The 14,619-nt window shown below is 39.8% G+C and overlaps 1 protein-coding gene across 1 annotated transcript in view; it reads right to left on the reverse strand.

Annotated features, from left to right (window-relative positions):
• Positions 1-14,619, reverse strand: part of MED27 (mediator complex subunit 27) — a 94,091-nt gene that overhangs the window by 10,868 nt on the left and 68,604 nt on the right. Inside the window, exons 5-6 of the mRNA XM_055720715.1 lie at positions 7,431-7,538; positions 1,023-1,064 (exon numbers count right to left, since the gene is read on the reverse strand). Coding sequence (XP_055576690.1) covers positions 1,023-1,064; positions 7,431-7,538 — 150 coding nt within the window. The remainder of the gene's footprint in view (positions 1-1,022; positions 1,065-7,430; positions 7,539-14,619) is intronic.

Here is a 14,619-nt window from a genome sequence, read left to right on the forward strand (position 1 = left end):
ATTTAATCCACTAATCTCTGGGGTGAAGAATCAACTGCAGCAGAATTTTTCCTTCCATGCTAGGCAGAGAGGGAGAGCAACCAACCTCCCCCAAAACTGTTGTTTGATCTCTAGCAGGTTAATATCATAGGTCAAATGTCTTCCCTTCTGAGCGCATCTGAAAACTTGGAAAGAAGATGCACAAATACAGCCAATATGCCATACTTTTGACCCCTGCTTTTACGCCCTTTCGAGTTCCTGACCCCCATTTGTTACATAAACAACAAAAGTAGATGAAAAGAAGCTAGTGGACCAGCTGGAGACTCCAGCTCCTTGAACTGTAGCTTGAAGGTAAGGAAACTGGAATTTAAACCCGGATCAACCTGAACCTACAGCATTTTGACAAGAGGCCTTCAAAGAGAAATCTCCTCTTCCCTGCCTAGCAAATAGCAAGATACAGATCTTTCCAAAATACACTTTAACCTTCTCAGTAGTTTTCTAACTTACTGCTCCTGTTCTCTCATCGGTCCTTCCTTACTTTCTGGAATGGCGTTCATTTCAGTAAGCTACTCCTTTCGCTTACACCACCGTGCGAAGAGAAGCAGGCAAAATAACGCCATGGAAAAAATTTCCAAGCTCATTTTGTGAAGTGAGTTCTACTGATTTATTAAACTCAGGTCCTCAGGAGAGGGGGGCAACCAAAACCAATGCAAACAACTAAACAAAATCCAAATGAACCTGAAACAGTCCTTTCTCCCCCCAAAGGTTCAAACTAAAAAAAGAATGCTTGAAGATTCCTCATGAAATTTTAAGGTTACAGTAGTATAATCTCCAATTTCTTATTCCAAAACATAGACTGGAACTGTGATGGGGCATAAATCCAAATTCAGTAACAGCAGATATTACAGATTATTGTTTGTTATTTGCAAGTTGTGATGACAGAGGAATAAATTCTGAATTCTTTTACACAAGGGCCTAGATATTAAAAATAAACTCCACATCTCCTATACACATTACATAGGGAGAAATTATGTGAGACTTACCTTCTGAAAAACTTGATAGTTGGATTTAGACCATATGTCAAGCTACAGTAAAAAAAATAATTATATATTAGTACATGTAAAGAAGAAGCTTTAGGGAGAAAAAGAAGCTAAGCAGCTGTTCAAATTAAAAGCCCTGGCAAACAGATCTACAGGCACGTATTTCTCAGTATTCACTATTTTGACCCATTGCCTGTTGCAATCCAAGAAAGGGAGTTAATGATACAAGATTTCCTTTGTATTGCAATGAAGAATGAACATAGCTCATCACAGTTTAAATTAAAAAAAATAATTATATATGCACAAGACCTGTTGCATTAATGTGTTCACTTTAAAAACAGCAAAATCTTCATTCGTATGGGTTTGTGGCTGATCTATGCAAATAATCACCAGCTTCAGTCAGTTTTTAAAATGAGGGCATTTTTACTACGTTTATGCTTGTCTTGTGTCTGAATAAGTGATTCAGTTACAAACGACACAAAGAACGTTTAGCGGAATTAAGCCAAAGCATTGGTCTACTGGGGCTAAATAAAACATCCCTTAGGAAAGTACATTTACATTTGCAGACAAAAATCACACTAAAAGAAGTTTAAGGTTGTAGAGAACTGCACAAATCCACGACTTAAATATGTGCTCATAAACTAAAAGAACAAAATTCAAATAAGTTTTATTAGCCCCAGAAACCAGAAGGTAAGGCTGTCCTTATCAAACAACCAAATGGCTCACATGTTAAACAATTTCAACTGACGTGCTAATGCTCTTTTAGCCCAGCCCTGTGGAATATCTTGTACTCTGTCAAGGAAAAGCAGCAGGCAAAACGAGGAACTTCCATCAATCCCAGACTTGCAAATCACTTTTTTTTCCCCTGCAGATCCCAGTGTACTCAACCATTTCATATGCACAAAACTAGTCATAGGAAAGGTGCTCGATACAGCATTAGCCTCAGGAATATTAGTCTAGACAGAAGAAAATAATTTCTTTGGAGTGAATTTATGAAGCAGGTATAGCTCCTCTAGTGCTTGGTAACATGGCTGGACACGTTTTCTCACAGTGGGGGGATTATGTCTTTTACTGTAAGGTACAACTGATTATTTTCATTTTGTCTTATGTGCCCATAAGTCCTAGCTGAAATTACAAGTCTTTTAAAAGGCACAGAAAGAGTCTGACATGAAGAAGTCATATGAAGCGAGTAAAACAGATTAGAGGTGGCTGAAGAAGGAAAGGGGGAAGGATGCTGAACCCCAGTAATTAATTCACATTGCTAGAAATGCTCAGAACACTGAACTTCTAGTTCCCGTTCTTTTAAGAGTAACACTGTTAAGCAGCCCAATTCTAAATACTGGTACAGAAGTGACCCTCGAATCCCCGATCCTCACAGTCTAGACAGGAGGCAATGTTAAAGACTTCAAAAACCACTTTGGGACAGATGTTTCATGGCTTAGTACCTCTGCCCTTGCCGTAAGACAAAATGCAGCTGATGTCTCAGTGCCTTTTCCAGGTTAGATGAAGACAGAAGCACCCTGAGGCATGTACCTACAAACCTTCCACAACTACAGCCTCTTGGTCCCACCCTCACAGCCAGTGTGAACACCAACACCACTCACACGTGAGTCCACAAGCAGCGGTTCAGCCTGGACTTGGACCTGAGCTTCATTTACACTGGAATAAACACCTGAATTACACCGTAACAACTTCCCTGGCAGGAAGGAAGCATCGCCATATTAGAAAAGTCTACATTTCAAAACAAAAAAAAATCAATGCACATTTTTAAAAAACTGTTTTCATCTAATTTAAGGCTTTCTTTGGACTGCAGACAGAGTTGCTATAATTGGAGAATATATATGGTTTTGCTAATCTCTAGTGATCAAACGAAGTATGTGATCCTCTCCAGTTAAACTCAAAAAAAAAAGTCCACTTCAGATGGTGCATTAAGATAAATCCAACAGGTTCTGAATTTTCATTAGCTGGCATGAAGATTGAAATGCTGAAAAGTAATGAATGTCTGTCTTACAGACATGATGTTTTCCAACTTAAAAAAAAAGAAAAAGAAAAAAGAAAAAGGTACTACCCCACCCCCCAACCACATGCATACATCCTAAATGACTGCCCACCTTTCCCCTGAAACTGAGGATTAAGGCAGAGGCAGATTAAAGAATGTATCGTTATAGGTCTATTATTCTTCAACTTTTCACTTTCAATCAAGACACACATTTGTAACTAAAAAACTGCTGAAAGCACACTTTCAGGGCATCCTCTGCATGAGAATTAAACTGGGGCTTTTTTTCCCAGTGCCCCACTCTCCCCACCCACCCCCAGCATAAGTAACAAGAGGCCATTTTCTGAAGGTCGTCTGAACGATTTCAAAGGCGATAACAAATCAGAATGTTCCCTGCATCTAATATCAAACAGGTCCGGTGCCAACACTTATTAGAGAAATCGGATTCAACCCCCCCTTCACCCAAACACACACACATCCAGCTTTGAAGTGGAAAGAATGCAGGGATCAGAAATTACCCGAGAGACAGCTCTGCCTGTCTTTGAAGCTTTCCTTTGATACCACTATTTCTTTTCCTCTCTTACGCTAGGAGGCTAAAAGCTGCCTTTTCTTATTGATATGGGGTAATTAATGAAGCCATAGCATTAACATAACCCAAGTTCCTTAACACGATAATTCAACAGAGACACTTATGTTGCTTTAGTTAAGTCTAACAGATGCAAAAATAGGAATTTGGCTAGGCAGCAATGCTAAGTACCCACTCTAAATATGCCCTGTCAAGGTGGTTCTTGGTCTCCGCATCCAATGCAAGGCACGGTGTTGTTATGCCAGAAAAATCCCAATATGTTTTTGTTTTTATTGGCAGACTAGGGCTACTAATGGCTCAGCTGACAATACACCTGCCCTGCAAGGGTGAGCTGCATAGCTTCATTTATTCAGGAATCAGGACAACACTAGTAATTAATTACTATCCACGGTTAAATTTCAATGCACAATGAGTGTGTCAAAGTTTGAAATTAAGGGTGGCACAGTGCCATCACTAAAACCACGAGGCTAATTAAAATGCATCAGTATGTGGTAGACACAATGGGTTAGTACGGCAAGCAAGAGAAACTGCAGAGGGATCAGTGTACAGAACCCACCACAGGCTGCCAGATCTCACCTATTGTTTTTGCAAAGTGTCACCAAAAATGTCCAAGTTATGCAGCTGGCAATTTGGCAAAGACATATTCTGCAGCGTTTGTGAATAATTCACGAGAGAAGTGCATGAAGCACTTAAGAAATGCAATGATTCTTTGTACAGGCAAAGCCTGAAAATAACCCCCCAAAACATAGTGTCTTAGTTTACTCACTGCAAGACTTCTATTTTTTTCACCTTAATTTTGGAAGTATTTAAATCCGTGAGAGGGAATACCCAATTTAACCAGACTTCAGTACAGCAGAAACCACGTGAAGTTTTCACAGAAGCACCTGTCAACCTACACAGCACAACGTACAAACACACATCAAGCTAAAGCAACCCGGACACTGCACTGTCAGCTCTCCTCTGTAACTGCTAGTGTGCTACCATGCACAGTTCCATAACTATGAGAAACACCCATATTTGTTTTTTTCTAGAATTGCCCGACGTTAATGGACCAGAAGACCATCAACACCTGTGCTGCTTGCACTCATCTCTTCCTTTTTTCTTCCCAGTAACGCAAAATTTGTTAAAACAGTTGCACTTTCAGAGATCAATGACTGCTCCCCTGACCTACAAGCAAAATCACTGGCCTCCTCTGTGCACGGGCCATTTTTCACTTACTGTCTGTGTGATCATCCAGTCTCCCGACGATAGCCATTCCTTCTTTTGGTGAATACTGCTGAATATATTTAGTTGCCCCAAACCCCGCTCTACTTGGAGGGCAGCCCCCACTGAATTTCACTTTTGTTACTTAAAGGACTTTGACTCGTGCACTTAGGAGGATGACTCGACAGACCCTCGTTCAGCTATTTAGAGTGTAAAAAAGCACGACGACTTAGCCAGTGTCCCTTCTCCAACATTGCTTACAGAAAAGACAAAAGATGCCATATTGTACGATATCACCTAGTTAATCTTACCGCTGCTATTTACAAATATTAAATGCTTCCTAGGAATACATAACCTAACCCCCAAATCAGCAGTTACTGTGTAAACTGCTCTCTGGAAAAACGATCACCTCCTACTGTGGATCCTGAGGGTTCTCTGTATGTTTGTTATTTAATAACGATCATACTTGCTGATCTTTCTCCTACTCTTCTGTGTCTCTTCTGACTGCTGGTGCATTCTTCCCTCTATCATGCTAGAAACCGAGAAACCGGAATAGTACGGTGAAACCTTACTGGAGTACTTCCCCAACAGCATCTGTTGTGACAGGGAAGGAATTGGAATGGACTATGTTTGCAATTGACTGTAATCGCTCATTCCCAGCAGGCACAATAAGGAAAGCGAATCATTGCAAGAGCACAATCTTATTCTTGTTCTCCAATTACCAGTGTAGTTAATTAGTGAAAAAGAGGGAGCTTACTGTTTGTCAATATGTGCTCCAGTTGGCAAAACTAGCAAGCTACGCATTTATTCAAGCTTCCAAGCCAAATTTACTCATGATTTAGAGTGGCTGCAAGTCCAATTCTACTTAAGACAAATGAAATGCTCCTATTTATTCTAAAAATGCAGACCTTCAGGTCTGCAAAAGCCCTGGGATGGCCCAATGGAACAGCAAACTGCCACGTAAAGGTCACAGGTTCACACAGTCTCGTGGGAGCAGTCACATAGCCTGGCTTTGGACACGGAAAGCTAAATCGGGAGAAAACAGACTCCCCTACAGACTGGCTTAAAGCAAGAAAATAAGCCAGGTGTTAGCACCGATGCTTGGGAGAAGCTGAACTGCTCCCCACTGACAGCAGACAAAGGTTAGTACCCTGTGCCCAAAGCTGGCCTCGGTGAGTCCTGCTCTCCCCCTCGCAGCAAACTATGGCAGAGACACGGTTCACGGCTCTCCAGAGAGTCAACCTTGAGCTAAACAGAAGCCCAACGCCAGATGCCGAGTTTCAGAAAGGAACTCTTTTACTTATGCTTTTCAGCACATATAGCATTCTTGTATTTCAAGGGAGCTTCAAAGGAAACTGGATTCATCAGAGGAAAGGAGCACACCCAAATTAAGTGTGACACAGGAATCCATCAAGCACCGCCAGAGCTCTTTAGGCAGACTATCATTTCACTTCCCATCAGAACTTGGGGTGAAGAGGGGCTGGTGCTCCAAGTCTGTATTTATATGCTAATAGACAGGGAGTATAGTGCAGCTGCTTCTGCGGCAAAGCAGTATTTAAACCTGCATATTTGAATAATGCAAAAAAAATCAGGCAATTTCTATTTTACTACTTCTTAGGCCAATCCCCCGCCCTTCGAGTGAGAACTTCTCACCTGGGAAATACAGCTGTGCTATTTACTTCAGCACATCAGCTCCTGGCCCTTTCTAGAGAACAGAGGTTCAAGCTCAGAGCCGCTGAACTCTGGGTCAGCACACAACGTGCTTCTGTGCGCTAAACTACAGTTACCACTTCTGAAAGGAAAAGAAGTCTCACCTCATTATAACATGGCCTATGGGTGCCAAGTACGCATCCTGATATAATGAACTTTTTATTTTAATAGGCTTCATAATCAGAAGAGAAAGCTCCAGAGAGAAAATGTGAAACATGGAAGTATTTAGTACTGTTACTGGCAAAGGAGAGTTCTGGCGGATGTCTCGGTAAGAGAGACAATTCCACCCTGAAAAGGGAAAGAAGCTGAGCTGAAGGCCATCAGGTCCCGTCACCATCTCCTGATGTGCTAAAGAGAGCCATATGGAGCCTGTGCAGGCAGAAGAAACTGGAAGGTTCAAGCAGGGTGAATTGTTCATTAAACAAATGGCTTGTGGAAACAGGTAACACTGGCTTGAATAGCCGCTGCTCAAGGTGTGCTATTACGGACAAGCAAATTATTGAGGACTACCTACCAAGAGTCTCACCGTTGCGTTTATCAAGTTGAGCACAAAACTAGCCCAAGATTTCCCAATGGCTCTCAAAAAAGAGAAATCTGAACCTTGGGCTACTGATGCACTGGTACACTGAAAAAATGTTTTCTCAGCAGATACTACTAACAAGGCAACTGGTGTCTAAGGTGATAAATTAGAAATTCAAGCAAGGGCTTCAAAGCTTAGAAAGAAGTCAGACATTTGGGTATGAAAAATCCAGGCAAAGTATGATAAATGTAAACCAGAGCATTCTGCAAAAGATCCACAGAGTCTTTTGACAGTTTTATGTTTCTAGCTTACTTGTGATGGGATTCCTGGAGTTCTCTGTCCTTTAAATACCAGATAAAAATAAAATTTAAGGTTGCTGGATATACACTAACCTACCTTGCCATCTTCAGTATAGACATTCTCACTGTAGCCTTTTACAATTGTCCGGTCAATGAAGAGGCTCCGCATCACCACTATCACTTTTAACACTTTTCCTAAGGTAACCTGTGAAGAACAGGAGAAGGACAAAAACAAGCTGAAGGAGAGTTGGTGGTGTCTGAATTCATAAGACCATGAAGTTAACAGCTTAAGCTGATGCAATTTCAGTTTTCAATATTTTATAGACAGACCAAAATAAAAGATCTAAAACCAGTATGTGTTATGAGGAAGAGATAAAACCATAAAGTGCAAAACAAACAAACGTTCATTTGCAACTGAAAATGTATGAATTCACAGCATTCCCTTGTGTAGACATGACACTGCCAAGCAACTCTCTCAATTTTATTAACACCACAACTCAATAACTTGTCAAAAACAATGAGCGAATGTGATTATTTTCGATGTATTTGATACTCTCCAATACAAGGCCACTTAGAGAAAAATAATTTGAAAGAAAAATCACTCTTTTCATGCTGGCTTTTAAAAGCATGCCATGAGTTTAATGGAAAATATTTTAGGTCCAACAAAAAATTTAGAAGGGAAGTATAGCTAAAAAGTAAAAATGTTACACTTTCAAAGGTTTCATTTTCTTTTGTGAAAGTGGTAAAGTGTAAAGAATAAAACTAGTATCATGAAAAATATATAGGGTAAGTCATGAGCATAACAACCGGAATAAGCCTAAACTGTATTATTGACCAAAATGCAATAATGAAGGCATTTTAATCTAAAAATCAATTTACATTTCAAAGATGAACTTGCACTCCAATATTGTTAAGATGTCTAACAATAATTCTTTGTGTTTTGTTATACAGAGATTATTACAGAGTTTTTCTTCACCCATAAAAGCATAAAACTGAGATAAAAAAGAAACAGTTAGGTCATTTTAACATTCCCCAACGAGCAGCGGCTCATTTTCTACTGTGTTCCACTATTTCATTCAGTATGGATTAACACACACTAGAACAATTGTGTTTTCACTGCTAACCTCAGCAGACAAATCCATGCCCAAGGAAATCAGTCAACATGCATCTTTATAGATTTGTTACCACTTTTTCCTTTTTAACCTCTGCTAATGACTCCTACCTACCACCTTGTTGCAACACGAGTAACCTCAGCCTGATGCTGACTAAGAGACTAAAGGGCAGGTCAAGTCTGAAGTGCCAAGATGCTTCTCCCCACCAAGGAGGAAGACAAAATCTAGCACAAAGACTCCATCTCAAAGCTGATGCAGGGACCATCATGCTGGAGGAGGGTTAGGAGGGCAAATGGTGGTAGGAATGGGGTGATGATATAGAACTTTGCAGAACAGTTACCCAAACTACCATAAATATTGCTTATTATAATCACTGTATAGGCAGGGTAGAATCACAAATCCTAGAAAGAACTGATGACAACTCTTCGGCATGGGACACGGAGAAAGCAGGAGAGAAGGGTCTACATGACAGGGAAGAACAAGTTGACAGCATGAGAGAGGACAGGGAAATGAGAAGGGAAAAAAACCCGAGTCAATGATAAGACTTGAAAAAGAGAGGCTGCTAGGCAAGAACACAAAAGAAAACGTTCAGAAAAAATTTTTGAAGAAAAATGTTCCAGGCTGAAGGGGGGTAACTTCTACCGAGGCCTGAGCCATGCACATACCATGACTGGCTTTTTCCGATTCCTACCTTCTTACAATAGATTAGGGGGTTCTGAACATGTGTGGAACACCATATTACAATATCCGGAGCTGTGGATTTGGGTCTACATGTAGTATCTTGCTAGGATACTCTGTAATAAGATCTAATTGATCTGCAATTAAAGGAAACTGGCAGTCATTTCAGCACCTTTTACCGTATCAACCAAGTTAAAAATACAAAGTCACAAGCCAGAGGTGCCCCATTTATGATGCTGATCATCCACTGGAATCAGAAAGACAGTTTTGTCATAACTGCTAAGATGAGGAAATGGAGTCACTTTGAAAAAAAGTTGTCAGCACATTTAGAGTTAACAGGTTTTTATTTTTCTACCTTAGTAAGACCGGCAATTTGCTAGGACATAGGTCTACTGGGAGAACTGAGTCTTATGACTTCATGTCAGTCATCAACCATACACAGTAAAATTAAAATGAGGAAAAGAAGAAATTTTAAACAACAAGTCTTCTTAATGGAAGAGCAAAAAGGCTGCCCTACAAACACCCAGACCCAGCTTTACGTATAATATTTTCTAGCTCCACTGCCTTCACACATTTTAGTTGATGCTCACTTCTTTCCCCCTCCCTTATGTACTGCATGCATGGTATCTCACATTGCTGCCAGGTAGAAAAAAATAAATTGGATTAAGTTGATCTGAACCCTGTGTGGGACATGCCTGAAAATCCTCAGAGTGAACAGTAGAATGTAACAAGCTGAAAAAATCCCATGTTTGGCACTCCAGTGTGCTTGCGTATACTTATTGCTGGCCTCAAACCTTCCCACAAGATTTACCAGTACAAATCTTCCAAAAATGCTTCTGCATTTGCTCATTGCCTCTTCCCAGGTCATCTGTTTTCATACCCTTCCCATGATTCACTCCACACTTCCAGAACCTGTCACAGCTCAGAGCCCAGCTATCACCCATCACACAGCACCGAAAGGTCATATTCTGCAGACTGGTCCAGAACAGCAGCCTCGACCACCCACTTCGCTTGAATGCCAAAAAAGCAGGGTTCTGCTGTCTCCCACACGTAAGGAGCTGTGTAAACCTGTCCTGAGAGGGGTGTCTTAAACCACAAGCTCCCCGAGGAAGGCACTATGGTTCCAATCTCAGCTTACACACCGGTTAGTGCAAAGGGGTCCTCTCTGGGAGCAGGGGCACACAGGCACCATGGTAATACAAATACAGAACGCATAGCAGCTTTGGCCAGGTTGTTGGGATTAGCTCTTACAGTGCTCTTGCACTGAAGCAGAAAACTTTTGTGCCACTGTTGTTTTGACACGGGATTCCTGTAGATACTGCACTGGCTGGAAAAAGAGATCAGGACTTTCAGTTGATTTTTGTAACTAAGCATAGCTCAGAGAAATTATAGTTCATCATTTTAACAGCGTTGAAAGAATGAGGCTAGTAGTACAAAGAATGAACAACAGCCTATCACTAGACTGGAAGATGTTGTTAGATTTGGAAGCCAAAAGTATGCTCCACAGCTATTTTCAGGGTAAAGCACATTCTGTGTTATACTCAATAAACAGGATACCCTCCCCCCCCCCCCCCCCCGCACTCCCCCCCCCCCCCCCTTAATTGTTTTCAGGACTTAATGCTTTTGGTCACCTCAACTGTATTTTACAAATCACATTTTCCAGCAAACCATTTTCTTTCAATACGGGCTCAACTCGGCTAACCGGAGTCCCTGTTCAGAAAAGATCTACTTATGGAATATAATTTACACCTATAGTCATACACGACTGTGTCCCTACAGATCACCTGAAAGGAGGTAATAAAAAGCTAATGGCTCTGGTAAAAAAAGTAATTTGATAATTCTACTCTGAGCTCCAGTAGTGCAGGCCTCTTCTCCTAGAGGTAAAGAGTCACCCAGATGGTCCCTGTTTAATGGCCACTGAAATGTCCCTGCATTCCCACAAATACCAATGGAAACAAACTTCTTCCATTACACAGAAAAGATACCTTTCAATTGTAACAAAAAGGCAACAATTTCCTTTCTAAGCCAACTTCTCCTATTAAATTTCAACTTCTTCTGTCGATATCCTGTTAAGACAGCACTTGGCTTTTTAGTATTTTGCCTGAAGGATATATGCCAACTCGTCCTTGATGTAGAAAATTTTAATTCAAATCAATACATGTACAAGGTCACTTTAAAATTCAATTAATATGAATGAAAAAACATGCCCCACAGTTCTGTGAGCTGAAAATGAAACAGTTGCAAGTTAAATACTTCTGTAGCTTCTGTTTTGGTCTGTGTAATAACAATGTACTTCTAACTCCCTTTTAACTAAAGTATACTAAATTCAGACAGTGAAGTTATTCATAAATCCCCTGCTTCCTAAAATGGCAAGCTCCAGAAGAAGGTAGGACAGGCAGCTGATTGAAATCTGCAATATTATGCAGCTTTTCTGACAAAGATATATGAAATAAAAATCTTCTCAAAATATCCCAGTTTTAAAAATATTTTGTCTATCACCAAGATAATTCTCAAAGAGCATATGACAGACACCGTATGCCAAGAAAGGGAGGGGGGGGGGAAACAGAATAATCATTGAGAATGGCTTAGATAATTTCTTGTAAGAATGCTGAAAAAGTTCCCATTTAACATCACTTATGGTTGGAAAAGAAAGAATACCTCTCCAAATAAGTCAGAATCACGGCCAAAATGAGTTGACAAAATGAAAAGGATGAAAATTAATTTACCATGCCAGAATTCTGCCTGGAGGAAATAGCTTGAAGTCGCCCCCGCCCCCCTTTAATTTTGCCTCTTCGTTGAAACTAATACCACATGAAAAGTCCTTTTATAAGCAATTTAAAAAACACATTCAGAAATACTCTTTCTTAAAATTAATTTAAAAGTTTGGTATTAGTAAAATGTATGCTGAAAACACCATGCTCCAACACTTTTCAAAAAATTCCCAAAGCTGCAGATTTCCTCTCAGCATTCCAGGGAATTTGCTGCTGATTTGAGCTGCAGATGCTCTGCAATGCAGAGCTAGAAGAAAGAAAACATTATTTTCCGTTAACGTGGGTACCTCCCTGCTTGTATAAAAAGGAGTACAAGTTGGTACATGGTTTTTTATACACCTTCAAAAATAATAAGGCGACATGAAAGAAGAGATGTAACCAAGCTGTACATACAGCCAGCAAAAGGCCATGCAGCTCCTCGCCATACAGCCAGCCATAAGCTTGTCCTCCCACTTGTGTATCTATCTTACTGATCAGTACAATGCCTGGAAATCATATTTATATATATATTGAAAAATAAGGTTCTGTCAAGTCTGGCTGTTTGGTTTTTTTTTACTTTTGACTAGTAGGGGTTTTTTTTCCTAGGTCTCATCTGCTGCTAGTACAAATGCTGCGCTTTGCCTCACATGCTCATTATTCTTTAATGATGCCTATTTGTAAATAGCAAGATAAGATGCAATTAAGCCATTAGAGTCTAAATAAACAAACATACTAATTAGATTCTTTACAAGGATTTATTTTTTTATCTAAAGGATGGAATTTACCTTTCATTAGTCTAACCTAATTGCAATAGTGCACGATAAAAAGTCAACATAAATGAAGGACTTAAAACGATTTCATCATATTAAGGATGAGCTGGTGATCCTCTCCCTTGGTAACATGGCATATCGTCTTAATAGGGTGACAAACCGGCACAGGATATCGTTCAAAGGTTAAAAAGACAAATTTTGCCAGTGGCCAGACACACTTACAGAAGGATGACAGTAGCCCAGCATTGCTACAGATGATGAAATGGATTCTGTCTCTTTTTTTCCATTTTAAATTATAACACACTGGGAATTTTACAGGGATGAAAATTATGGCTGATCTTGCAGAATATAAATTTAAGGGAATGTCAACACAGACCTGTGAACCTTTGGGACTGGACAGCAACGCTGGGGCACTGTGACCCTGTGGAGGGGGCAAAGCTGAGGACATTCCTCACAGCTCTTTCTCTACTTTTTCTCGCTCACTTTCCCATCAAAAGACTCTTCCTCATCTTCCTCATTTGTATATTACACAAACACAGAATAATTTAAAATTTACTTGCCATCCCCTGCTCACATACTTTCTTGATTCAAGACATTCTGCCTCCACAGATGGGACCTCAAATGCTGGATTAATGCTTTTTAAATGCTGGTTCTCCACCTCGAGAAAAACTGCAATCACAACCGTCCCACTGTGAGTGCAGAAGTGATTCCTCAAGATCCAGCTCACACAAGAGATCCTTAAACACCCCAAAACGTAGCTAGTATCTCCAAGGGAGTAAACCACTAAATGAATATTCATCCTATGTGCCTAAAATTAGGTGGCTATGCCACCAAACATGACCATCAGATCTACAGCCCTACCACGAACCTGCCTACCTTTATCCAATGCCTACCAGGCACCAGTTCCCCAACGAACCACCAGCCTGGTAAGGAGGAACACTTCCACTGCTAAGTGTTTTGAGAAGACAGATTGTTTTGAAAACAGCAGCATTGTTTCCAACCAAGCAAGACATCGATACCGATTCCAAATCACTTAGTAAATTCTGCTCTCCCCCTCCCAGTTCTCTAACATCAGGGTCTCTTGCACAGAAGTCAGTTTGGTGGCCTTTCATAATGGGCAAATAATCAATTTCAGAATCCATTTTTCCAACAGAAAATAATAATGATCTTATGTAAAACACTGATAAACAAAAATGAGACAGAAGAAATTATTCAGTTTTAGTGAACAGATGTCTAGCCTATTTGCAATTAATACAGCCCACTTCCATACAATCAGACTGTTTAGAATGCTTGGAACAAGATTTGAAAGTTCAAATGCCAATGTGTCTGATTTTATGGAAAATGAATAGAATTGTATAAAAACATGTTTCATTTTTTTTATATGAGATCTGTTAAAAATCTAGACATCAGTACAAATTTATAAAATTAATTTATCATCAAAAATTTGTAAAGTAACATGAAAAGAAGAAATAATGATTTCTGCCATGAGCTTTGGTTTGGCAGAAACAATTCCATTTTTCAAACTGGAAGTTACACATATAATTATGCCTAACAAACAGGTCAATTTACAGAAAACTATTCCATTATCTTTAAGAATATTAACCCGGTGTTTGTTACTTCTGTAGTAGTGCTTTTAGAAAGCTTTACAAACACTGGGGATACAATTTTAAAGACAAAGCAGCTCCCAGATGAAGACAGGAGAGTAAGTTGATACACCTGATGAGGACTAGCCAGGTACATGACCTAAGGAAGTCATATTTGCCAACTGGAAAACCGGGGCTAATGTTTACTGTTCTCTAAAACATTTCTGATCTTAACAAATGAATGAATTGTACACAGGAATTGTTTCACAGAAAAAAAATATTCTGAGTTTTGATAATGGAAACAAGGTGTGTGAAACAATCACATAATAATCACACCATCAAATTATTTTATTGGAAAAATAATGTATTTCTAGGAATGCAACTATCATTCAA

Source organism: Falco cherrug, chromosome 9 (genome assembly GCF_023634085.1).
Source record: "Falco cherrug isolate bFalChe1 chromosome 9, bFalChe1.pri, whole genome shotgun sequence".
Classification (NCBI taxonomy): Eukaryota; Metazoa; Chordata; class Aves; order Falconiformes; family Falconidae; genus Falco; species Falco cherrug.